At 55.4% G+C, this 25,225-nt stretch overlaps 1 protein-coding gene across 4 annotated transcripts in view; it reads left to right on the forward strand.

Annotated features, from left to right (window-relative positions):
• AXIN1 (axin 1) overlaps nt 1-25,225 on the forward strand; it is a 62,895-nt gene that overhangs the window by 22,615 nt on the left and 15,055 nt on the right. For all 4 annotated transcript variants that reach the window (XM_038540948.1, XM_038540947.1, XM_038540950.1 and 1 more), the window contains exons 3-4: nt 16,047-16,187; nt 19,740-19,836. In XM_038540948.1, the coding sequence (XP_038396876.1) occupies nt 16,047-16,187; nt 19,740-19,836 (238 nt within the window). The remainder of the gene's footprint in view (nt 1-16,046; nt 16,188-19,739; nt 19,837-25,225) is intronic.

Below are 25,225 nucleotides of genomic sequence, written 5' to 3' on the forward strand. Positions count from 1 at the left end.
GAGCGGGGTCGAAGGAATACCGGGCTTGTGCCTCGGTTCTTTGAAATGTCATTCGCTTTGGAATGTAAAGTTCTGTGGCGCTACGTGGAGCTGTGCTGGAGATGCTTTAAAGATAAAAATATTTCCGTGCTGAACAAAGATGGGCAAGTAAGAGCATCCCAGGCCCTGGCCTCACTCGCGCAGCTGTCATTATACATTCTCTTACACGTGAGCACGTTGGATGGATCCTTTGTAGTTTGGTTTTCTCATTAGGTGGTCTTGTGAAGTTCATTTGGATGAAGTAAAACCCTTTAAAGAGAAAATTCTTTTGAAACATTGTGAGAGAAAACTCATAAGCAGAAAAATCAAATAACTCTTATGAAAACAGCTACCTAGAGATTTTTTGTTTCTCCTCTAGGTTTTCAGTTTTTGCACAGAGGCTGCTTCTCTCTGGACAGACGGGCTTCCTGCAGGTGTTAGGGCTGCCAAACAACCTGGTAGCTTAGGGAAGGCCTTGAGAATTACCTGATGACGTTAAGAAGTAAAGAGGGTGACCTGAGGTTTGGAATTTGTGGTTGCTGCTTTACTTCAAGGAAACAAATCATACATATATATATATATATTTTTTTTTTAAATCATATTGTTTTATGGACAGAGTTTTGACTGCGGCTAGATTCTTTTTTTTTTTTTTTTTTTTAATTTATTTATTTACGAGGGGGATCCCTGGGTGGCTCAGCGGTTTAGCGCCTGCCTTTGGCCCAAGGCGTGATCCTGGAGTCCCGGGATCAGGTCCCACATTGGGCTCCCTGCATGGAGCCTGCTTCTCCCTCTGCCTGTGTCTCTGCCTCTCTCTCCCCCTATGTCTATCATGAATAAATAAATAAAATCTTTAAAAAAATTTATTTATTTACGATAGAGAGAGAGAGAGAGAGAGAGGCAGAGACACAGGAGGAGGGAGAAGCAGGCTCCATGCAAGGAGCCCTACGCAGGACTTGATCCCGGGACTCCAGGATGGCGCCTTGGGCCAAAGGCAGTTGCCAAACCCCTGAGCCACCCAGGGATCCCCCTGTGACTAGATTCCTAAGTGTTTTTGTAGAAACATGTATTTATTTATTAATTTAAAAAGGTTTTTAAAAATTTATATGGCAGAGAGCTTGAATTGAGGGAGGGGCAGAGTGGGAGGGAGAAGCAGGTTCCCTGCTGAGCAGGGAGCCCGATGTGGGGCTCCATCCCAGGACCCTGAGATCATGACCTTGGCCACAGGCAGAAGCTTCACCGACTGAGCCATCCAGGTGCCCCTTAAAAATTATTTTTAATAAATCACATTTTTGGGATCCCTGGGTGGCGCAGCGGTTTGGCGCCTGCCTTTGGCCCAGGGCGCGATCCTGGAGACCCGGGATCGAATCCCACGTCGGGCTCCCGGTGCATGGAGCCTGCTTCTCCCTCTGCCTGTGTCTCTGCCTCTGTCTCTCACTCTGTGATTATCATGAATAAATAAAAAATTAAAAAAAAATAAAAAATAAATCACATTTTTCCCAAGTCACTGTTTCGTCTTGTAGCTTCAAAGCTGAGAATGGGTCTTCCCAGCTTTGTAGGATTTCTTTGTGGGATTCCATTTGTAAGCCTCTGCATCTCATTTGGGATCATGGACTGGTTCAGGTCTGTATTAAACACGTTCTGTGTAGGGTATCCTGTGGTTCTCTAGCTTGTGTCTGAAAGGCCTCGGACGGGCGGGTACAGGTACAATCATAGTCGATTACTCCCATTGCCTACAGTTTACCGGGAGTTGCTATTTCTTTCTCAATGTTGCAACCTGCAATGACCTTGTGAAGTGTGGTTGGCCCTTCTTTGGAACTAGTAAGTTCATTGGAGCTGCGGTCTGAGGGATTGAGGCTAGAGTGAGGGGTTGGGGTCTCCAGGAGAGGGCTGACCCCCATCATTGCAATGAGAAAGATTCTTAAAAAACTACAGTAGGGGATCTGTAAAATGTTTTTTGTCCCACTTTTAGGTCACTACTGTGTAAGGTTCCTCTTTCCTCTTTGGGGTACCTGGGTGGCTCAGTTGGTAGATAAACTTCCTCTTTGTTGTTTTTTTTTAAATCTTCAACTCTCCAAAGTTTTTTTTTTTAAGATTTTATTTGAGCGAGAGTGAGCAAGCATGAGCAGGGGGAGGGGAAGAGGCAGAGGGAGAAGCAGACTCCCCACTGAGCAGGGGCCCACGCAAGGCTCCAACCCAGGACCCCGGGATCATGACCTGAGCCGAAGACAGACGTCTAACTAACTGAGCCACCCAGGCACCCCTAAAATTAGAAAATACAGATGAGCAGACCCTGATGTGATAACCCGTGTGCAGATCCCTCTGGAGCCCTCTTGGCACAAACCATCTTTATGTCCCCCACCAAGACCGGGCCCCTATCCACATGCCTCACAGTCATTTTGAAGGGCTGCTGGTTGCAGGAACACAGCTTCATGTAAACGTGTGGCCCAGAGGGAACGATACCCGCAGCTCCTGGCCTGCCTGCCTCCTGTTCTGTGAGCCTGTCCTCCGTGCTTGGGCTCCTGCGAGGGTCTCCTGCGAGATTCTGACTTCAGAGTTTTGAGTCTGGTTTGTTAGCCTTTGTATCGACTCTTACAGAAAGCTAGGTGGAATGGTGGGTTTTAACTGAGGGCTGTAGGCTTTCCCACCCAGTCCCCCTGTGTGGATGTGAGGGCCTCCGTGCCAGGACAGCTTGGTTGTGGCTTGTGTGGAGCGCTGTGTGCCTCTCATGCTGGCGCTCGGCAGGTGTGCTATGTGTGCCGTTCCTCACGGTACTCGGAACCTTTATGAAGGTGGGAGGGGCTTTGTCACCCACTTGGCGGGGGATGAGTGGCAGCTTGAGCAAGGTCAGTAGCTGGCAAGTGGTGGTGAGCGGGCCTTGGCCCGGGGGCCACTCTGGAGTCAGGCTTCTCTTCTGTCCACCACTGGCGGTGGGGGCACCTGGCTCAGTCTTAGCTGGGCCTGTTCCACAGAACACACATCCTCCCATCTTACTGTTTGGTTTTGACCATAAAGGAAAGGGCCTTTGATATGTTGCGCAACTCAGACCCTGTGTTGGGTGGGGTGCCTCAACGGTAGAATAAAAATAAATAAAGAGCCTGCAGGAATCTGTAACCTGGGCAACCCCATGCACGGGGAGCACCGTGGCCGACCACGCAGCTCTTACCTGGTACCACCAGGTGACTCATTCACCCTCTAATCTCCTCCCATCCCAAATTATCTCTGACCTCTGTCGGGGCGGCACATGTGCTCTATAGTCTCTGTCGCTGGCAGGCTGTCTCTTCAGCCTCTGGTAGCACCTGCTTCTGCACCCCGTGGTGACCCCAGGTGTCTGTCATCCAAAGCTCACGATGGATATGTAAGTGGGGGCGCGTAGGGGAGTCAGTGGACAATGCTGTTGGCCTTGCCTGGTCGTTTGTGTAGAAACCAAATTCCTGATTTTTGCATAGAGCATGTAAGGTAGAGACTTTTTTTTTTTTTTTTCTATTAGGTAGAGATTTTTTTTAAACCTGACATTGGGCTCATTTCTGTCATTAAATGTAATGACAAATGTGTAAACGTTTTGATATTTAGATAGAGAGGTCAGTTATTTGTTTTATGAGTGATAATACCTACACGTGAATGTGGGCAGCGTGCCCTGAAACCATCTCGCTGCTGGAGAAACACAGAGGCACGCCCTCTCTGGGGGCCGGTGCTCTGCACCTTGTAAAGAGGGTAATTTGAAACGGCACGTCCATCCTCACCCTTTGGCCCTTTTGCCTTGGTCACTTTGTGGTGGTGAAGGCTCTGCAGGTGAGAAGACAACTCTTGGAGCAAGTTGCTTTGTTAGGAAGCTGGCCCGTGCTCCTTCCTGAGGGTGCTTATGTGAGGGGCACCTGGATGCCGGGCAGGACCCCATCCGAAGGCCGGCCATGTCGCTCTGGGTGTGGGTGACGGGCTCCTCGCTCCGTGGGTGGCTCCCTGAGGGCGATGGGAGAGAGCTCTGGCCTGGCGGCCCCGCTCCGATTGGATCTGGACCCACACTCCCTCCCACTGATGAAGTCCAAGTGTGGGAAGGGTGCTGGTCGGCGCTGTGAGGTGTTGTGCACGTGAGGAGACCCCGTGCGACTGCCGGAACCTCAGGAAGGACCGCGGGCTGTTGCCAGGCAGGTGGAAAAGCAAGCCGCAGGGCTGCCGAACCCCACGGTGCCACCTGGCGGGCGGGCACAGACTGCTGATGGGAGCGGAGCCTGCACAGATTCAGAGCAGATGTGCCCGGCGAAGGAAGCCAGACAAAAGGGAGCGTGTGGCTCCCCTGTGTGGAGAAATCTAGAAAACACAGTCTAGCCACTGGTGACTGGTGGAGGAGGGGACTGGGCAGGGGCCTTCTGGAGTGGCATGAGGACACTCCGGGGTGATAGCTGCCTCTGCTGTCTGGTTGCGGCGGTCGGGGCATGGGTGTGGACGTGTGTCAGAGGTCCTCACCGTCTGTGCTTTAACGAAGTGTGCTGTATGGTGTGTCACACTGGGGTAGGGATGTTTCTAAAAAGGCATTTTACGTGCTTTCCTCTCAGGGAGCTAGGCTTTTAGAACGAGATGCTAAGGCTTGGGCAGAGCCCAGCTGTTTGCTTCCACGGCGCCGTGACAGGTGTGGGCTCCTGCGTGCGGCCACCGTCACTTGGGCCTCGGTGAGGACGGGGCTCTAGGGAGGGGCCGGGGCCCCTGGAAGCCCCCTTCTGACAGGAGGTTGCTTGGTAACGTGTCAGCGGTGGTGTCGCCTGGCCCGGCTGCTGGCTGCTGGGTCCATGGGGCAGAGGTGACGACCTGTTGGGCCCTGAGCTCAGCCAGGGACCCCTTCCCCTGGCTTCGTGGAGGTGGAGTGACTGACCCTGACGCATCGCTCTGTTTCTAGTGTAAGGGATTGTCTGACTTGTCAAAATAATGATCAGGTAAATTGATGTATTTCATAAGCTAGTGCGTAGTTTATGATTCTGTGATCTCACGCGTAAGATTCTAATACCATCAATCCCAGTTTTTTTTTTTTTTTCCAGTTGTTTTTATTGAGCTTCCGTCCTCCCATAAAATCCGGCCAGATTCCTGTGGACAAGTCCGCGTGGAAGCTGCTGGTCATGGCCCACTGCAGTCACGTGGTCCCTGCAGCCCACCCCAGATGAGCCCGAGTCCCCTCCTGGGACTGCTTCCTTGTAGCCTCCTCGTTGGGCGTGTGTCCACACCACTGCCTGTCCAGAGGGCCTGGGAAGACTCACGCAGGAAGGTACACCCGGTGTACCTTGGATCCCTGGGGAGGTGGCGGGGAGATGAGCAAGAACTGCCCACTGGGACAGACATCACAGCTGAAGGGGAGGGATGGGACGTACAGGCGTCCAGTTGTGGGACAAAAGGCACCACACAGGGAGTACGTACGGTCAGTGGTTTCATGAGAGCGCCAGACGCGGCGGACGGCAGCTGCCCCTTCAGGGGAACCCGGGAGTCGTACGTGGGGACATACAACACTGTGTCACCTACACTCAGGTATAAAACAGGGGCCTCTGGGTGGCTCAGCAGTTAAGCATCTGCCTTCAGCCCGGGGTGTGATCCTGGAGACCCCAGATCGAGTCCCACGTCGGGGTACCTGCGTGGAGCCTGCTTCTCCCTCTGCCTGGGTTTCTGCCTCTCTCTCTCTCCCTCTCTCTCTCTCTGTCTCTCCTTTGTGAATAAATAAATAAAATATTTTATTCATAATAAAATATTTTATTTATTTATTTTTTTAATTTTTTAAAGATTTTATTTATTCACTCATTAGAGACACACACACACAGACACACACACACACAGAGAGGCAGAGACATTGGCAGAGGGAGAAGCAGGCTCCATGCAGGGAGCCCGATGTGGGACTCGATCCCGGAGCCCTGGGATCACACCCCAGGCTGCAGGCGGCGCTAAACCGCTGCGCCACCAGGGCTGCCCTAAATAAAATCTTTTAAAAGATAGATTGAGCGATCGATCAGCTTAAAAGCCGCTGATGTGGTCAGTGAGTCCACTGAGCTGAGTGACGCAGCTTTGCAGTTTGCTGACAGCAAGCACGTAGCAACTTGCCAAGTATTTTTAGGGGTGGAGACTGTTTTCTGTACCTCGGTAGAATGGCACAGGGAGCCAGAGCGCTCTCAGAGGCGGCCCGCGTCTCCTGCAGGATGGCCGGGGTGAGCACAGGTGACTCTTGCAGTGGCCCCACGCCAGGGCCGCCTGGAGGCAGGGGAGCATGGGCCATCCAGGCCTCTGCAGGGGCGGCCTTGCTGTCGTGTGGACCCGGGCCCCACTGTCTGCATGTTCGCGTCTCAGGTCAGAGCCCCGAAGGCCGTCCCGGCAGAGCGCGGGGAGGGGATGAGCCCCGGCAGGTCCCTCCTTCGGTCACTTGTCTTGCGGCGGCCACAGCTCCCCGGGGGAGGCGACGGACGTCGGCCCGGAGCCGTGGGTGGGGCGTTGTGGTGTCCAGCTCAGGGCCCAAACCTGTCGAGCCGGGCGCTGCCGGTGTAGTCTGCACCGCCTCGGTGGACGGACAGACGGCCAATCCTGGGCCACCGGCCGTGGCGGCCTGGACGCCAAGGCCTCACCGGGAGCACAGCCTGGCGGCACTCTAGGACAGGCCGCATCCCTCAGTGCTGACAACCAGCCGCCTCCTTGGCCCTTCCTGCCTGCCAGCTTTTCCACTTAATGATAGGAGGTGATGGCTTCCTTCTCTGTCCTCCTGGAGAGAGACAGGGCTCGGGAGCGTGTCCACACGCACGCCAGCGGGGGAGGGGGCGGGGCGGGGTGGATTCTGAAGCCGGCTCCTCGCTCAGCTCACAGCCCGCTGCAGGGCTTGGCACGGGGCTCGGGGCTCGATTCTGGGACCCGAGATCACGGCCTGAGCAGAAAATGAGAGTTGCTACCCAGGTGCCCCCAAGGGGCGATAACCTTGAAGTGCGAGCACTCAAGTCCGTGACGGCCGTCCCTGGTCCCCAACCTTGGTGGCCTGCTCCCTGGCCAGGCCGCCATCCCTCGCTCTGCCCCGGCGTTGACCCCCATTCGAGAGGCCACATCAGTCTCCCAAACTCTTCCGTCAGGCCCTCTGCACCGAGAACCCGGGTGGGGGGCCCGGCTGGGCTTTGCCTTCCGACTTTCTGGTCCTCTTACCTGCATTCTTTACTTTTTTTAAGATTTTATTTATTTACTCATGAGAGACTCGGAGAGAGGCAGAGACACGGGCAGAGGGAGAAGCAGGCTCCCTGCACGGAGCCCGACGCGGGACTCGATCCCGGGACCCCGGGGTCACGCAGACGCTCAGCCGCCGAGCCCCCCAGGCACCCCTCCTGCCCGCACTCTCAGCGTTCTGCAGGCCCTGGCACGGGGTACTTGGCTTCCCTCATGTGCCTCCTCATCCCGGGTTGGGCGTGTGTAGGGCGCACACCCCTCTATCGGATCTGAAAGTACGCGGGCCTGTCTCGTGCTGGGAGCACCAAGTGAGCGCACTGTTCGGAGCGGAGAGCTGTGCAGTGGCAGCACGGTGCCGGGGAGCACTCCGTCCTCTCCTGCCTGCTGCTTGGTCATCTTGATTGTTCCTTCCCAGACATTCTGTAACTCTTCAGTTCTCTGCAGAATTTTTAGGAACACAGAAGCAGAAACCGGCTCCCCACCTCTCTGCAGCCGTGTTCCGGGAGCCTCCCGGGCTGAGGCCTGCCCGCCCCCGCCTGCCAGTGCGCCTGGTGTCTCTGGTTTGCGGGCAGAGCGCCCAGGCACGGCTGCAGGGCCAGCAGAAGGCAGAGTGGGGCAGGTTCTGCTGCAAATGGGGAGACGTGTGCCGGTTAGGCAGGGTGCTGAGCGCGACCCAGGGCCAGGCCGGAGCTGCCCTGGAGCTGCCGTGGAGCTGCCCTGGATGCGTCTTGCTGGGAACAGAGTGCGCAGCGGGGAAGCCAGTGTTGGCTGCTGTTCACACGATGACCGGGCCTTCTGGCTTTCCTTCTAATTGAAGAGTTTGAGGGAAGACGCACGGGAGAAGGTGCTCAAAGCCTCCCCTTCCCACCTGTCTGACCACAGGTGGGGCTCACCGCTGCTGGGGCCAGGGTCTCCTGACCTCCTGACCAGCCCTCTGCTGAAGCAGCCTCGTACCCGGGGTCAAAGCGACGGCAGAGGCGGACGAGGTGTGCTGGGGCTGGGGAGGGATGCACTGGCCGACACGTGCTCGTCCTGGAGGGAGTGACAGGAGCCTTGCGTTCCTACATTGTTCTCTTCGCTTTTATACAAGTAAACATTTCTTAGGATAAAAAATGTGTTCAAGGATGGACCAGACTAAACATACAGAGGAAAATGGCCGTGAGCACACTGCCAGGAGGATCTTTAATTCCAGGGTCAAATTTGGGGAAATTTGGGACTTTCCTTTGTCAGCTCGCATGGCTGGGGCACAAATCCCAGCCTCGGGCCAGCAGTGCTTCTGCACTGGGCTGGGTGGTGGAGGCGTGGACTTAAGGCAGAGTCACACCAGGAGCACGGGCCTCAAGCTGGGTGCAGGTGATTCTGGCGTCTGGCGGAAGACGCCTCGTCCAAACCCATGTCTGCTCCTGCAGAAAACTTTCCACCGTAACGGCCAGTCGGCAGTGATGGGTGGCCAGACACAGAGTGAGAGCCACCGGAAGCAGAGGCCAGAGTAGCCCTTGGCAGAGCTCCAGACGTGGGGGTCTCCACAACCTTTAAAACGTAAGACTGTCAAGTCCAGGAATCCACGGTTGACCTCCAGGACAACAGGAGAGGAAGCGGTGATGTAGCGACTTCAGGGCAGTGCCGTGGACGGTCCACACTGGCTGCCCCGCTCCCCGGGCCCTGGTCGCACTGCTGCAGGAGTGCCTGCAGTGTGGCCAGTGTGCTTGAGCACCTGCACTTTTGATTTATATAATTTTGATTACATTTAAATATCCTATGTGGCTAGTGGCTACCATAGTGGATGCTTTGCAAAATTAAGATATACAACAGCTAAAACAAAAAATCCCATGGATGGGGTGCTGGGTGGCTCAGTCGGTGCAGCATCTGCCTTCAGCTCCGGTTGTGACCTCGGGGTCCTGGGATCGAGTCCTGCGTTGGGACTCCCTGCTTCTCCCCCTGCCTCTGCCCCGCCTCCTGCTTGTGCACGCTCGCTCTCTCTCAAATAAATAAAACCCTTAAAAAACAATCCCATGGATAGATTTAACAATGTGTTGATTAGAGAATGAGCCAGAAGGAGTTATGCACGGGGCCGCAAGGGGGGAGAGGGGTGGATCCGAAACCTTCACGTGGACGGGGTGCAGTGAACTCAGAGGAAGAAGTGACCTTGGAGGAGCCGCTGATGGTCCTACAGTCTGCAGGGACAGTAATGGCCAGCGGGGTTCTGTGCACGGTTCCAGAGGGGGCTGCACGCAGACGCGGGAAAGCCTAGGTGCTCACACGGTCAGTGGCTGAGGAAGAACTGATAAGTACGCGGGTGACCGCAGGCACGTCTCAGGCTTCAGAACACAGCTACACAGCGAGCTGAGTTACGTGCAGGGGTCGCTTGCTGGCGGGGACACACAGGTAGGTGCTGCCACACGGCCGTGAGGTCCTGGAATCACCTGGAAGGAGAGGGCCGGGGCGTCAGTGGACTCTAGGCTCTGCTCACTAAGGACGCCTACTGTAGTTGCTATGGCAATGGTTGATATGCCGAGGCGTGGACCTACGCGGTATGGACCTATGTGGTATGGACCTACGCGGTATAGACGTGCTGGAGCAGGTAGAGTGTAGGCATTGTGCAAGGGACAAGTCTGGCCCTAGTAGCTGGGGGCAGGGCCTGGCCAAGCCCAGCAGGTGTGGTATCGAGCAGAGGGGCTTCAGGCTGAGACCCAAGGGTGCCTAGGTCAGGGTCAGGCGGGGGTGGTCAGGGACAGGGGCTGGTTCACCGTCTGTGTGCCGGGCACCCCTGAGGACACAGCCGAAGGAACAGCAGTGACGGGGTTGGGGGTCAGAGCAGGGACTTTAACGAGGATTTATGTCAGATGCAGAGAGTAAACAGACCAGAGGAAGGAGGGAGCCCATGTGGCTTCCGTGACCCCTTAGCCGTGAGACCCGCCTTTTTTCACCTCAGCTGACCACAGCCCTCCCGACCTGCTTAGGGAAGGCAGCGTGGGGACGTAGGTGCCTGGTCCCCGACATACTCTCTAGGCTGATGTGAGTGCAGGGGGCCAGTGGGGCCGGCTCCCCAGGGGTATGCAAGCCTGGCTTGAGCCCGAGTGCTTTTCTGCAGCACTGAGTGGACTTCTGGTAGCTGTGAGACGCATGACCTCGTGTCAGAACAAACGGGGACGTGACGTGGAGCATGATGCAGTGGGCGCCGGAATTTGTGAGGAAAAGATCACGAGGCTCTTCCTCGAGGATGCTTGAGTGAGGTGGTTGAAAGGAGCATCCCTGAGGGCGAGGGCGCGGGTCACGGCTGCAGGTAGCCCGACAGATGGAGGGGCTGACCCACACTCCGCCTGCTGGAGTGCAGCTTGGGTGTCATCCTTCATCCAGAGGATTCCTAGGAGGTAAGAGGCCTCACCTCGGGTGGAGAAGCATTGCTCCTGGTATCAGATAATCCGGTAGGTCAGGGCAAACCTGCAGCGGAGAATAGCTAGAAATGTCGAGAACTAGTGTTAATTTTTTATATATATTTAGATGGTAGGAGGGGAGCACGGAGGAGCAGAAAGAGAGAGAATTTCTTTAAAAATCCGATTGAAGGCTGGACACTTGTATGGCTTGGTCAGTTGAGTGTCCAACTCTTGATTTTGGCTCAGGTCAGGATTTTGGGGTCCTGAGAGGGAGCCCCACGTCGAGCTCTGCACACAGCATGGAGTCTGCTTGTCCCTCTCCCTCCCGCTGCTCTGCATGCTCGCGCTCTCTCTCTCTCTCAAATGAATGAAATCTTTTGTTTTTTTTAAGATTTTATTTATTTATTCATGAGAGATAGAGAGGCAGACACACAGGTAGAGGGAGAAGCAGGCTCGACGTGGGACTCAATCCCGGGACTCCAGGATCACGCCCTGGGCCAAAGGCAGATGCTCAACCGCTGAGCTACCCAGGCGTCCCTTTTTTTTTTTTTAAGATTTATTCATTCATGAGACACAGAGAGAGAGAGGCAGAGACACAGGCGGTGGGGAGAAGCAGCCTCCCTTCAGGGAGCCCAATGCGGGACTCGATCCCAGGACCTCGGGGTCACACGCTGGGCTGAAGGCAGCCACTGCACCGCTGAGCCCCCTGGGCGTCCAGGAGGATTTTCTTTTCTTTTTTTTTAAAGGGCAAGACCTCTTTTTTTTTAATTTTTTTTTAAATTTTTATTTATTTATGATAGTCACAGAGAGAGAGGCAGAGACACAGGCAGAGGGAGAAGCAGGCTCCATGCACCAGGAGCCCGATGTGGGACTCGATCCCAGGTCTCCAGGATTGTGCCCTGGGCCAAAGGCAGGCGCTAAACCGCTGCGCCACCCAGGGATCCCCAGGAGGATTTTCACACACAGTGCCTGGCCCTCCGTCCAGAATAGCCAGATACTGAATGGAAAGTAACCTGGGGGCAGCTGGGGATCTGGGGTCTGGGGATGGAGCCCCGTGTCGGGCTCCTTGCTGGAAAGGGATTCGGCTTCTCCCTCTGCCTCTGCTCCTCCTCCCACGTGTGTGCTCTGCACGTGCTCACTCTCTCTCTGTGATAAATAAAATATTTTAAAAGGACAGAAAACTAACCGTATGCTCAGGGATATAAAACAATATGATTCTTGAGAAAAATGAGTGTGAAGACGACCGGGATCCAGAGAATGTGGTTAATGGTCACCGCCTGGGTGGGGGTCTGGGTGGGGGTCTGGGTGAGGGTCTCCGGCCAGGGCAGGCGGCCGGGGGGGCAGGGGCAGCTTGTAGGCCCACAGGGCCGTGGCAGGGCTGAGCAGAGACACAGTTCGTGTTCAGACCGAGCAGGTGGAGCAGGAGCCCGGGCGTCCACGCTGTCTGCCAAGGCCGGTAGGGCCTGCGGCTGGAAAGGCCAGAGGTCGGGTGGTAGGGGACGGGCACCTGCTCGCAGCCGGCGTCCCCACGAGTCACCTGCCCGTGGCAGACGGAGCACCGTAGAGCGGGAGACGGCGGCTGGTGCATGCTTACTCAGAACGGGGAGCGTGGGAGCTAAACGTGTTGGTGTGATTTCAGCATCCCCTGTGGGACGGCCCTGCCGCAAGTGCCCGCTGCGACAGCCACGGTGAGGAGGGTGAGGAGTCCAGGCGCCGTTGTGAGAAGTCCGAGCCCGCAGCCTGGGGTGTCACGTGGTGAGGGTGGGGCCTGTGGAGCCGCCCGGCTCCAATCTTAGAGGGGAAAATCGGCTCGTTGGACAATGAAACGAATCTGGGTCTGTCCTTGGGGTTAGCGGCTGGTGTCTGTGGCCGTTGGGGCTCAGCCCGGAGAGCAGCGGCCCTGGGAGGGTCGGGGCTGAGGTGCACTCTGGCCTGGGTGTGCAGCGGGGGACGTGGCCATCGGTCACCCTGAGAACCGGGGACGGGGCGGCATGCGATGGGTCCTCGCCGCCTTCCAGGAGCAGGGACGGGACGAGGGACGGGCCTCTCTTCCGGACCCTGCTGCTGTCCTGTCTGACGCACACTGTGCCATGGAGCTGCTGGATCCTAGGCCATCCTGTTTCACTGTTTAGGGACGGCCACGTGGCTCTGGGGTCCGTGGTGCTGGGCCATTTCCTGCTCCCTCCAGACGTGCGCGAGGCTCCTGGAAAATAGATGTCCCACCTGCTGAGCAGGTCCGTGCAGAGCGAGGGAGGTGCAGCCGCTCCCGCTGCCAGCAGCCCCCCAGAGGGGACAGGTCAGGGTGCTGTTCAGGCAGAAGGGGGGAGACTCCCGGTGCAAACGTGGGGATGGCTCTGGGTGACCGTCCGTGGGGTAACACCATCCTAACCGTGTCCTGTGCGGTGTGGGACGTTTACGGAGTTAAAACACGGGACACCAATGACATTGGTGTGTGAGGGAAGTGAACGGAATTAATTCTGACTCTGTGTGGCCTGGGAGAAGGGAAACGCACTTTACTTTGGTACATCGGGGTGCCTGCTGCGACCTTTACGGGAACCACTAACAGCGGAGTAACAGGGTTATTTTGTTCGAGAGAGGAGATGGAAAATAAAAGTCACCCCAAAGGAAGGCGAGAAAGAACGAAAGAGTTGGAGCAGAAAGACCCACAGAAACCAAGTTGGCGAGGTGGTGGGTGGCCCTGCCCCTTGGTCACGCGCGGTGCGGCAGGACTGGTGGCGTAATCCGAGCAGAGGGGGTCCTGCTGCACTGTGGGCCCAGCTCCTCCTCCAAGAGACCCACCGGAGTAAAAGAATTTATTCAGTTAAACGTAGAAAATAGGAAGAAAGGTGTGCAGACGGCAGCCAGAGGCGGGCAGCATCAGCATGAAGCGGGACATGTTCCCGGGTGGGTCCGTCGGGGTTTTACTCTGCCAACTTTGAAAGGTCCAGCGTGCGGAAGTTTCTTGCGGCTCCTGGGAGGTTGGCTGCGCTGGCCGTGCCCGTGTGTGTGCACACGCTCCCCGTCTTGGGTCGCGGCTGTCTTGTGGGGACGCAGTTGCCACCTGCGACCTTTGCCCTCGCGGTCGTGGCCAGCAGCCAAGACTCCACACTGGCAGCTTCGTCCCGAGGGCCGCCCCGCTGAGCAGACGTCTGAGCTGGTAACAGGTCCTCCGTCCTCCTGGCCGCTGTGCTCTGCTGCACTGGCCCCTGTCGTCTGAGCCTGGAGCCCACACGTGGCGCGCTCTGCTCGTCCTGCAGTTGCAGGAAACGCAGACACCGTGTTTGTCTTATTTTTTATTTTTATTTTTTAGATTTTATTTATTCATGAGACACACAGAGAGGCAGAGACACAGGCAGAGGCAGAAGCAGGCTCCATGCAGGGAGCCCGACATGGAACTCGATCCCGGGTCTCCAGGATCAGACCCTGGGCTGCAGGCAGCACTAAACTGCTGAGCCACCGGGGCTGCCCATAAATATAATATTTTTTTATCGAGGGCGCCTGCAGGCTCCCTAGGTAGAGCGTGCGGCCCTTGATCTCTGGCTCGTGAGTTCAGGCCCCACGTTGGGCCTAGAGCTTACTTTAAAAAATAAAAGTAAAATTTTGTGATACTTAATTTTGCTGTGGCCGGCTGCCCTCAGTTTGTCACTTTACGTCAGACATAACCTAGATGAGGAGGTGTAACCACGCGGGGCCGGGGACCAGCTGGCCGTGTCTCTGTCCACGTCCCCGTCCTTTCCTGCGGGCCTCTGGACGGCCCGTTCCTAAGCCGCTGCCCTCATTCAGCTGGAACTTGCGAGTATCCCCGGGGAGCCCTCGGCTGCAGGGTGGGTCAGGAGGCCAGGTGTGGGTGGGACAGGACCCCTGTGTGGGTGGGACCGTGGAGCTGGCGGGTAACAGTACCCTGCTGCGCCTCACTGGCTGGAATGAGGGGTCACCTGGCTGGCACTCGTCGTGCCACGCTTCCTGAGACCGTGGACGCCAAGACCCCCTGGGGGAGTTGGCCCCTCTCCAGCCGCACTGCCTGGGCCACCCCGGCCCTGCACGTTCTGCGTGATGGGCGTTCAGGATACAGAGGTGTCTGGGCCCGAGTCTTGCTTGAGCACCTTTTCCTCAGTGTGTGCATGGTTTGAATCGGGGCTTCCAGAACATTCTCTGCATCGGGTCATGGTTGTCTGTTACCTTAGAAGTAACTGGAGTCTGAGTGATGCAGTGACTCTTCCCAGGTCCTTGTGCTTGGCGCAGGCCGTTCACAATGTGACAGGTGCCCGGGTCCTGTTGGCAGCAGTGCTCTCATCACAGGTGAGGCTGGAACCCAGGTGGGTTGTGTCCCGGCCACCAGGAAGGCTTGGCAGGCCCCGTCCTGTCGTAGCCTCAGACAGCCTTGCTGTATCTGTCCCCTTCCCGAATGCCTGTATGTCACTATGTGAGCACAGTCTTTGGGTAGCGGAGGCGTCAGGGCACTCGGCAGGGACGTGGCGGTGACGGGCGGGGCGGCGCCCAGACAGCAGCACAGCCTGCAGAAGTAGAGGCACGTGGACGGAGGACGGGGCCTGGCATTTAAAGTTGTTCAGGAGGGCAGCCCTGGTGGCGCAGCAATTTAGCGCCGCCCTCAGCCCAGGGCCTGATCCTGGAGACCCGGGATCGAGTCCCACGTCGGTCTCCCTGCATGGAGCCTGCTTCTCCCTCTGCCTGTGTCTCTGCCTCTCTCTCTCTCTCTCTCTCTCTCTCTCTCTCATGAATAAATAAAATATTTTAAAAAATAAATAAAAAATAAAGTTGTTCAGGATAAGGTGGATTCATTCAGGATTTGTGCTCACAGCCGACTCTCCATCTTGATGCAAGGAAGTGAGGTGGGTTACATAGTGACCGTTTCAAGTGAAGTTCTAAATGAAAAAAAAAACTATTGGATCATTTGAGAAAAAATAAAAGAATGTATTTTGAAGGTTACGACAAGGAAGGCCTGCTTTCTAAGATAGCGGAAAATCTGAAGGAAGAGATTGGTAAGTGGTTTTGTAGATGTGAAAACCTTTGTGCGACCAAAACCAACACAAAGTCGGAAAGAAAAGTGACATTTAGGGAGAAAGTATTTTCTGCCTGTGTCACTGGCCGTTCATAGTAAGACTAGAGGTTTTGGTAAACTCTGGAAAAGCCGTGAGCCTCCCAGTGGAAAGTGGACGGAAGGGGTGAGCGGGTCCCAGGTGAGGACGGGGTGTAGATGGCCCAGATGCCAGCCTGTGGGCTCCCAGGGGCACGACGAGAACCGGGGCATGCTGTGGTGAGGCTCGGCGGCGACAGGCGGCCCCATGTCCCCCGCCCTCAGGCGCGTCCTACCCGGGTATGTGTCGGGGCTGCCACAGGCTGAGTGGCCAGCAGATTGGGGCGTCGCCCGCCGCCCAGGTAGACCTCGAAGGTACCGGGTGTGCGCCGTGATCGGGGGGCTCCATGGCTCCGCCTTCAGCCGCCACTGACGTGTGTTCCTCTTGGCAGGTGCGGGTCCTGGCGGGAGCCTGTGCATCCCTACTACGTCAGCTCCGGCTACGCCCTCGCCCCGGCCACCAGCGCCAATGACAGTGAGCAGCAGAGCCTGTCCAGTGATGCCGACAGCCTGTCCCTCACCGACAGCAGCGTGTGAGTCCCCCCTTGGGCGTGGGCCATGCCCACCGCGTCGTGTGCCCCCTGCACCCCCACCGGCATAGCCGGGCTGCATCATTAAGGATCCGGAACTTGCAGCAGCTGCTTGTCTCTGAGGCCACGGCTGCTGGCACCTTGGAACGGGGGGAGCTGTCAGGGGGCTCACCGTACAGATGGGTGGCCGAGCAGGGCGGGTGGGGCGGCCCCCGGCCAGGCCCTGCTGTGCACAGGTGCCTCGTGCTCCGTGCCTTTCTGTCGTTTGAAATTTTGTCCCTGTCACATACTCTGCGTAGGACATGGGGAGGCAAGAGCTAAGGGCACTGGTACGGCCGGTCCTGTGCAGGGATAGCGCAGGGCCGCACGTGCCCAGAGGCCGTGGGAACCATCCAGAGCCACCTGGAGCTTCGTGTCCCCCAGGGATGACAGTGCACCTAACTCTTCCATCGTCCTCTTGATGGGAAAGTACCTATTTTCTGACACTCTCCTTTGCTTTGACAGGTGGCTTTTGGGGACCCAAACGCACATCACAAGTTTGATGTAAGACACTGTGTCGTTATATCAGGGCCTTACCCAGCCAGCCTGCCAAGGTCATTCGTGGTCCTGGCTGCCCGCGAATGTCACATTCACCCCGTTTTCAGTCTGGGTGCCATCCACCATCTGACTGCCGCTGCCGGGAGGTCCCTGGCCAGGGCCCGAGCAGGTGTGCGGTGTCCCCCGACCCCCACTCCGAGACGGCAGGGGGCCGAGGGCCAGGACTGCGCAGGGGTGGGAGCAGCCGCTGTCAGCTGGCTGCCTGTGGGGCGGCGGGGGCGTGGCTTTCTTCCCCAGCCAGCTTGCTTCCTCATGGGAAAAACCGTGGACAATCAGGATTAAATAAAAAAGGAAGGGTCACTAAACCTGTAGAGAAGACATCATAAAATTGTGGTCCCACTTCCTGTGGGGTTTTCACAGTCGGTGCCTCCTCTCTGCCTGTGTCCCCATGTTCTTCCCGCCGCCAGACAGGCCTTTTCCCAGCCACAGCAGTGCGCCCCCTGTCGCTGCGCATCTGGGGCACGCACCTTCTTTTCCTCTTTGGACCCAAGCTGGACCCGTCCCTTCAGATTGAACTTCTGTGTGTGGTTTTTCTCATTCGTTACCCTTTGTTCAGGTAAAATGTTGACGTGTTTAGCAACTTCTTATTTGAAATGGCTGTGTTTTCAGCAGTACCTGCCACGACCCCCACCAGCAGGTGACGGCTCGGGATTGTGCATTTGTAGCATTGGGTTTTCTCTTCCCTGAAACTGATTACTACAGTGAAAATCCATTTGTCCGCGCACTTTTTCTCGAAAAGTCTCTTAATTCTTTCACAGAAAATGACATATGGTTCCTAAATGAAAGATTTGAAGTTTCTAAAATATGGGATGCCTGGGTGGCTCAGCCATTGAGTGCCTGCCTTTGGCTTAGGGCATGACCCCAGAGTCCCGGGATCGAGTCCCACATCGGGCTCCCCTCAGGGAGCCTGCTTCTCCCTCTGCTTGTGTCTCTGCCTCTCTTTGTGTGTCTCTCGTGCATAAATAAATAAAATCTTTAAAAAACAAAATAAAATAAAATAAAATAAAATTTTATTTTATTTATTTTTTTAAATTTTTATTTATCTATGATAGTAGGCAGAGGGAGAAGCAGGCTCCATGCACTGGGAGCCCGATGTGGGACTCGATCCCGGGTCTCCAGGATCGCGCCCTGGGCCAAAGGCAGGTGCTAAACCGCTGTGCCACACAGGGATCCCAAAATAAAATTTTAAAAATATTTTTTTCCTGATAACTCTATCTTGGTTTACACTAAGATTCAGAAATACAGGCATAGTTGATTTGGAATGTAAAATATTTGAATATATATCAAGCAAAAAGTAGGATTGTGGGTTTCATCTAAATTATCTTGTAGCGGGCACAGCTGCCCTCAGCATGCCAACCACACAGTAGAGACGGTGGCTCACTGCACTTTGTGCACGGGTGTCTAAGGACAGTGTCTAATCCACAGAGGCATGTGGAATGTTTAAATTCCTGGTCAAAGCATATAAGAAACAAAAATTTGGTGGCCCTGGACACTGGAATGGAACTCCAGGGGCATGTAAAGATGTTTTAAATGCATTTGACTCACCTGTTCCTTGACATCTGCCCCCTTGGGTGCCCCTGCCAGGCTGCTGAGCCAGTCACATTGCACACCAGCTGGTGCCCTGACAGCCAGGGACACTGAGGCAGTGACAGGAGAGACAGGCTGTCCTGGATTCTTCCTCCCTTGCTCTGGCCCAAAGTACACCCTCCCCCTGGATGGAACCCCTGAGACATGTGATTTTAGGGGGAGAACATTACTTTCCTGCCTGCCGACACAGCCACTGAGCTGCTGGGTGTGAGGCGGGGCCAGGACATCCTGGGCACCTTGGGCGGCAGGTGGCAGCTTTACTAGGTTGCACAGCAGTTAATGAGGTGAGGTCAGAATTGTGGCTGCGTGGTTGACCCCTGCTGTCAAGTGAGAGCAGCACTGTTGCCCAGCCGCCACCCTGGGGCCGTGCTTGGGAGGGAGGCCGGGTCGCAGATCTTGACTGCAGCCCCTGGGGAACACGGAGGCCGAGGCCTTCCAACAGCCAGACGACCTAGACGAATCCGTTCCCGCCGTCAGAGCTGGGAGCCCACCTGGGAGTCCTTGGGTGAGGAGGAGACGGGCCTGGGAAAGCCACTGACCAGGCGTCTTCCTCTGGCGGGCGTTGTCCGTCCTGTTGGCTCCTGTGAACCGCTGAGCTTCCAGAGGCCCTTCACGTAGCAGGGGAGCACGGGGAGTTCCAGGGATGGCGCATGTGCAGCGGGGCGTTCAGCCCGGAGTGAGTGCACAGTCGTGGTAAAGACAATACAGAACTTGATTCCTGTGTTCGTGATGATCTTCGAAAGGGCTCATCACTGAAACACGTGTCCGGGCAACAGATTTGTGCACAGGGAGGTTATGCTCATTCAGCAGTTCACCGTGGAAGGTAGCAGAGCAAGTCAGAACCTTGGAAATCTCTTCCAACGGGGTCTGTCGTTTGGGGGCCCCTGTTCCTGGCCCCCTTAGAGCGCCCCTCCCGGGTAGGCACGCAGCAGCCCATCTGGGCAGTAAAGCACAGATTGCTGCACGTTTTCGGCAAAGAACTGGTAGTAAACATTGTGGTTTCGTGCCCAGGTACGGTCTCTGTCCTGTATCCCTCCCCCGCCTTAAAAACGGGGGCGCCTGGGGGCTCAGCGGCAAGCATCTGCCTTCAGCTCAGGATGTGATCCCGGGGTCCTGGGGTTGAGCCCCAAGTCGGGTTCTGTGCTAAAGGATTCTGTCTATCCCTCTGCCCCTCCTCCCACTGACGTGTGACTCGTGCTCTCTCTCTCAAATAAATCTTTAAAAAATAAATATTTTAAACAAATGGAAAAACCGTTTTTCGCTGTGAAGCTGTAGAAAACAGCCGACTCTACTCCAGGTTGAGCCAGCACAGCAGAGTCGTGTTGAGCTATTCTGTTTGCACTCACGCCAGGCTCGCTCTCTCCTGGACAGGGATGGAATCCCACCGTACAGGATCCGCAAGCAGCACCGCCGGGAGATGCAGGAGAGCGTCCAGGTCAACGGGCGGGTGCCTCTACCTCACATTCCTGTAAGTTCCGGCTGTGCAGCCCTCCTTCCCATGTGAGCCCTCCAGCCCTCTCACACCAGGCCCATCCCTGCTCCTACTCCGCCTGGCTTCCTGTGAGCTCAGCTCACGTCTAGGCACAGCCTGCAGTCATGCGGGTGGCCCGTAGACCCAGCCTGTCCAGTCCCTTCAGGAGCGGGAGGGCCGGCCACGGCACCTGCCGGGCAGTCTGGCCCCATTCTGGTAAGTGAGGTGCTTCTCCTCGAGGCAAGAGAGCGGCTGTGAGCCTGTCGCCGGCCCCTGCCTGGGCCTCCTGACTGCGGCTCCGTTGATACCCGGCGCCCCCGGGCCTGGCCACGTTACTGTGGCACTTTCCGTGGGAGCTGCCTCGGCTTCACCCCTTAGGGTGACAACACCAAGGTGCCAGGGGTGCTCCCGACCGTGGGCGCTGGGGGCTGCCCAAAGCGGGCCGGGCAGCCTGTCTACCTGCAGAGTTGCTCTGCTCACGTTGGCGCCCTGGCTGGACACGAGGGACTTCTCAGGGCAGAGGAGGAGGGCTCGCTCGCCGCCTCGGGTGGCCGCCCATTCGCGGTCTGTGCAGGAAGAGCGCGTGCGTGCAGGGTCAGCGCACGCCCATCCTCAGCCAGGGTCCCTTGGTTCGAGGGACCTTTGAGCTCCTTCAGATCACTTTAGTTTTGAAGCAAGAAGAGAGGTAGGTGATGGTGAGAACAAAGGATGTGGCTTTGTTCTGACTTCTGAGAAGAGGACCGCCCGGCATTTTGTCGCCTCCCAGCTGACTCGGCACGGCCCAGGCACTGACGTGTCTGCTGGGAGAGGAGCGGAAGACGCTGTGGGGAGCATGGGTGCGTGCATGTGCTTGCACGTGTGTGTGTGCACCAGCGGCCTCTGAGGGAGCCCCAGGCAGGTGCCTGCTTTGCTCTGCAGACATGTAGACTAAGAGCTGGGTCTGGGCAGGGGGAGCAGGAGGGGAGCCAAGTCCCCCAGAGGAAGGGGGTGAGAGGACACAGGAGCCACGTGGAGGCTCCCCTCCCCGCAGACCCAGGCTGCTGGGCGTCAGAGTCCGTGGCGATGCAGGAGAAATCTGTGCCTGTCTGCTGGCGAAACCAAGGTGGAGCGTGCAGAGGAACGGGGCACTGACGCCCCCCGGAGTAGCCCCTGGGCAGTACCTGCTCCCGGTGGGAACCAGCGACTTCGTGTGGTCCGTCAGATGGGTGCTGCCTGTGGGGGCCGTGGGGGCTGCAGGGATGTCCCCAGGACAGTAGCCCAGGGTGAGGGCCATCCTACACAGGAACTGGCTTCCAGTTTTCTGGAGTCACCGGGGAGACAGGAGTCAGAGAAACAGCCCAGCTCAGTACTTCAGGCCTCAGTGGGAGAGGAGGTCCGGCGGCCTGCGTCAGGAGGGCCCCTGGTAGGATGCCTGCCCTGCTCTGGTGACGGGACATCGAGGAAGCAACTTGCTCTCAATTTGGGAAATGTTCTTGCTGGAGCTCTTGCAACGTTTCTGCAACAACTTCTTTTTTTCTATTTACATTTTTTTTTTCAGGGCAGCCCGGGTGGCTCAGCAGTTTAGTGCCGCCTTTGGCCCGGGGCCTGACCCTGGAGTCCTGGGATTGAGTCCTGAGTTGGGCTCCCTGCATGGAGCCTGCTTCTCCCTCTGCCTGTGTCTCTGTGCCTCTCTCTCTCTCTCTCTCTCTCTCTCTCCCATAAATAAATAAAATCTTAAAAAATTTTTTTCACACTTTTATGTCCTATTTTTATTTTTAAGAGAAAGTCACATAATTTATAGTGGTGAAAAGAGAACACCAGATAATTCCAGAAATGTTGTTTCATGTTTAAGAGTAAAAGCAAATTGAACTCCAATTAAAAAAAAAAAAAGAGAGAAAACATAAAACTCAGCAAAACCTTAGCATCTTGGGGGGAACATTCTTTCTGATTTTGTGATTTACAGAAAGGCACAGAGAGACATCTTATTTTATACACTTAACAATTTTTTTAAAATTTTTATTTATTTATGATAGTCACAGAGAGAGAGAGAGAGAGAGAGAGAGAGAGGCAGAGACATAGGCAGAGGGAGAAGCAGGCTCTATGCACTGGGAGCCTGACGTGGGACTCGATCCCAGGTCTCCAGGATCGCGCCCTGGGCCAAAGGCAGGCGCCAAATCGCTGCGCCACCCAGGTATCCCCCACTTAACAAGTTTTTAAAAGGAAATTTCAAAAGATAAGCGCAAGATTCCACTCCAAAGGAAGGTGCCTGAGGACCAAGGATGAAGATTTCTTAGAGGAGTCTAAAAGAGATGAGTGTTTCCACTGTCAAACCTCCTCACTCTCATTAAATAACTGAGTTGATAAAAGGAAAAGGATCTGTGAGATTTTTCTCTGGAGACATGTTGAACACTGAGACACCGGACCCCCATCTCCACCCCAAAAGGGGATTTAGGGATGCTAATTTGTAATCCTCCTTTTTTAACATACATTATTTTTTTAAAATTTAAATTCCATTTACCAACGTATAGTATAACCCCCAGTGCTCATCCCGTCACCCAGTCACCCACCCCCTGCCCGCCTCCCCTTCTGCAACCCTTTGTGTGTTTCCCAGAGTTAGGAGTCTCTCGTGGTTTATCTCCCTCTAGTTTTTCCCACTCAGTTTCCCTCCTTTCCGCTATAATCCCTTTCACTATTTCTTATATTCCCCATATGATATGAGTGAGACCATATGATGTTTGTCCTTCTCCGCCTGACTTATTTCACTCAGCATAATACCCTCCAGGTTCATCCACATTGAAGCAAATGGTGGGTTATTTGTTGTTTCTGATGGCTGAGGAATATTCCATTGTATACGTAGACCACAGCTTCTTTATCCATCATCTGTCGATGGACACCGAGGCTCCTTCCACAGTGTGGCTATTGTGGACACTGATGCTATAAACATCGGGGTGCTGGTGTCCTGGCGTTTCATTCCATCTGTATCTTTGGGGTGAATCCCCAGCAGTGCAATTGCTGGGTCTTAGGGCAGGTCTATTTTTAACACTTTGAGGAGCCTCCACAGAGTTTTCCAGAGTGGCTGCACCAGTTCACATTCCCACTAACAGTGCAGGAGGGGTCCCCTTTCTCCACATCCTCTCCAACATTTGTGTTTTCCTGCCTTGTTAATTTTCCCCATTCTCACTGGTGTGAGGTGGGATCTCATTGTGGTTTTGATTTGTATTTCCCTGATGGCCAGTGATGCGGAGCTTGTTCTCACGTGCTTGTTGGCCATGTCTAGGTCTTCCTCTGGGAGATTTCTGTTTGTGTCTTTGGCCCACTTTATGATTGGATTGTTTGTTTCTTTGCTGTTGAGTTTAATGACTTCTTTATAGATCTTGGCTACTAGCCCTTTATCTGATACGTCATTTGCAAATACCTTCTCCCATTCTGTAGGTTGTCTTTGAGTTTTGTTGAGTGTTTCTTTTGCTGTGCAGAAGCTTCTTATCATGATGAAGCCCCAATAGTTCATTTTTGCTTTTGTTTCCCTTGCTCTCATGGGTGTATCTTGCGAGAAGTTGCTGTGGCCAAGTTCAAAAAGGGTGTTGCCTGTGTTCTCCTCTAGGATTTTGATGGATTCTTGTCTCACACTTAGATCTTTCATCCATTTTGAGTTTATTGTTGTGTCTGGTGTAAGAGAGTGGTCTAGTTTCATTCTTCTGCACATGGCTGTCCAGTGTTCCCAGCACCATTTATTGATGAGACGGTCCTTTTTCCAGCGGATAGTCTCTCCTGTTTTGTTGAATATTAGTTGACCATAGAGTTGATGGCCCGTGTCTGGGTTCTCTATTCTGTTCCATTGATCTGTGTGTCTATTTTTGTGCCAGGACCACACTTTCTTGATTCTCTTCTTAAAAAGATTGATTGATTGATTTCAGAGAGGGAGAGAGCACAAGCAGGGGGAGCAGCAGAGGAGGAGGGAGACACAGGCTCCCCACTGAGCAGGGAGCCCAGTGTGAGGCTGGATCCCAGGACCCCAGGATCATACTTGACCCGAAGGCAGATGCTTAACCCACTGAGCCACCCAGGCATCCCTCAAAAACAATTTTTGATTCAATAAGTTAACCAGAGTGAGTGTTCATTAAAACCAGAATAGAAAATGAGAGGTTGAATACAGACCTGGAAAGGCTTCTCAGAATATGGCATGGGGAGAATCAGGAAGAGTCAAGAACAACAGGTGTCAGTGGGGGAATGTTCCAGAATGGAGGAAGGCAAGGAGTCTTCAGGTTTTGGAAGGTCCTGGCCAAGTCAGCATGAAGGTAGAGCCAAGAAAGGCAGTGGCATGGCAGGGAGAGCCTGGCCTTCCTGTGAGGCATGGACGGTGCTGCGGCCCCACAGGCTTCCTGCCTCGGTTGACCAGCCCCTGGAGGGTGGCTAAGAGCATTGGCAGGCACTGTGCCGAGCATTGGGCCTGGCCCTCAGTGACCATTCAGTGAGAGCAGGAGGTCCTGTGTGTCCTGAGAGAAGCCGGTGTTGCCTTCGGGGGAAGGTCAAATGAGCCCCTGCTCCATGTGCTGTTCACGCATCCACAAGATCAGCCCAGACTGGTCGACGGCCAGGCCAGGGGGGTCAGTGCAGACGGGGAGCCAGAGGTCAGCCAGAGGTCCTCACCCGCCTGGGCTTTGTTTCTGGGGTCCAGCGTGACAAGAAGCTCTCGATCGTGTACTTACCTGGGGTGTGAGGAGCTTCTTGGCCTCTGCAGGGCCACAGCCGCGTCCGTTGTTTGACGGTCAGCCGTGGGCGGCAGAGGGCAGGACAGAGAGGGTGGGGGCCGCAGGAGCAGGAGCTCTGGATTCAGCCTTGAGAGAGCAGAGGCCCTCAGAGCAGCACGTTGTTCGGGGCAGTGGTTGGGCAGGTGAAGGGACTCCAGGTGTCCCTTGTGGACGCCCGCGGACATTAATCGGGAGACACCTGGCCCAGGCGGAGTCGGGGGCCCAGGCGGGGGAGCTCTGGTGCCCAATGGCAGGAACTATCACCTGCAGACGCTGCAGGAGCAGCGTCAGCGGCAAGGGTCCCGAGCCACAGGGAAGGATGTGGCTGCATGTCCTGCCTGTTGGCCATGGAGAAGCCCCCATCACCCCATCACCCTGGACACCCGTGTGCGGGCTTCCATGCACAGCAGCCCCTCCCAACTTCCTCCCCTGCTCCGCAAAATAATGGCTTTTGTTTGTGGGAGTGGTTTGCGACTTTTTTACAGATTGCTTAGCCCATAGATTTGCTTTCCCGAAGAAAGCCATCTTTCCTGGTAAAATAACTGATTTTTATTTTTAAGGGTAACATTTTTTTTTTTTTAACACTTTATTTATTCATGAGAGACACAGAGAGAGAGGCAGAGACACAGGCAGAGGGAGAAGCAGGCTCCATGAAGGGA

Source organism: Canis lupus, chromosome 6 (assembly GCF_011100685.1).
Source record: "Canis lupus familiaris isolate Mischka breed German Shepherd chromosome 6, alternate assembly UU_Cfam_GSD_1.0, whole genome shotgun sequence".
NCBI lineage: Eukaryota > Metazoa > Chordata > Mammalia > Carnivora > Canidae > Canis > Canis lupus.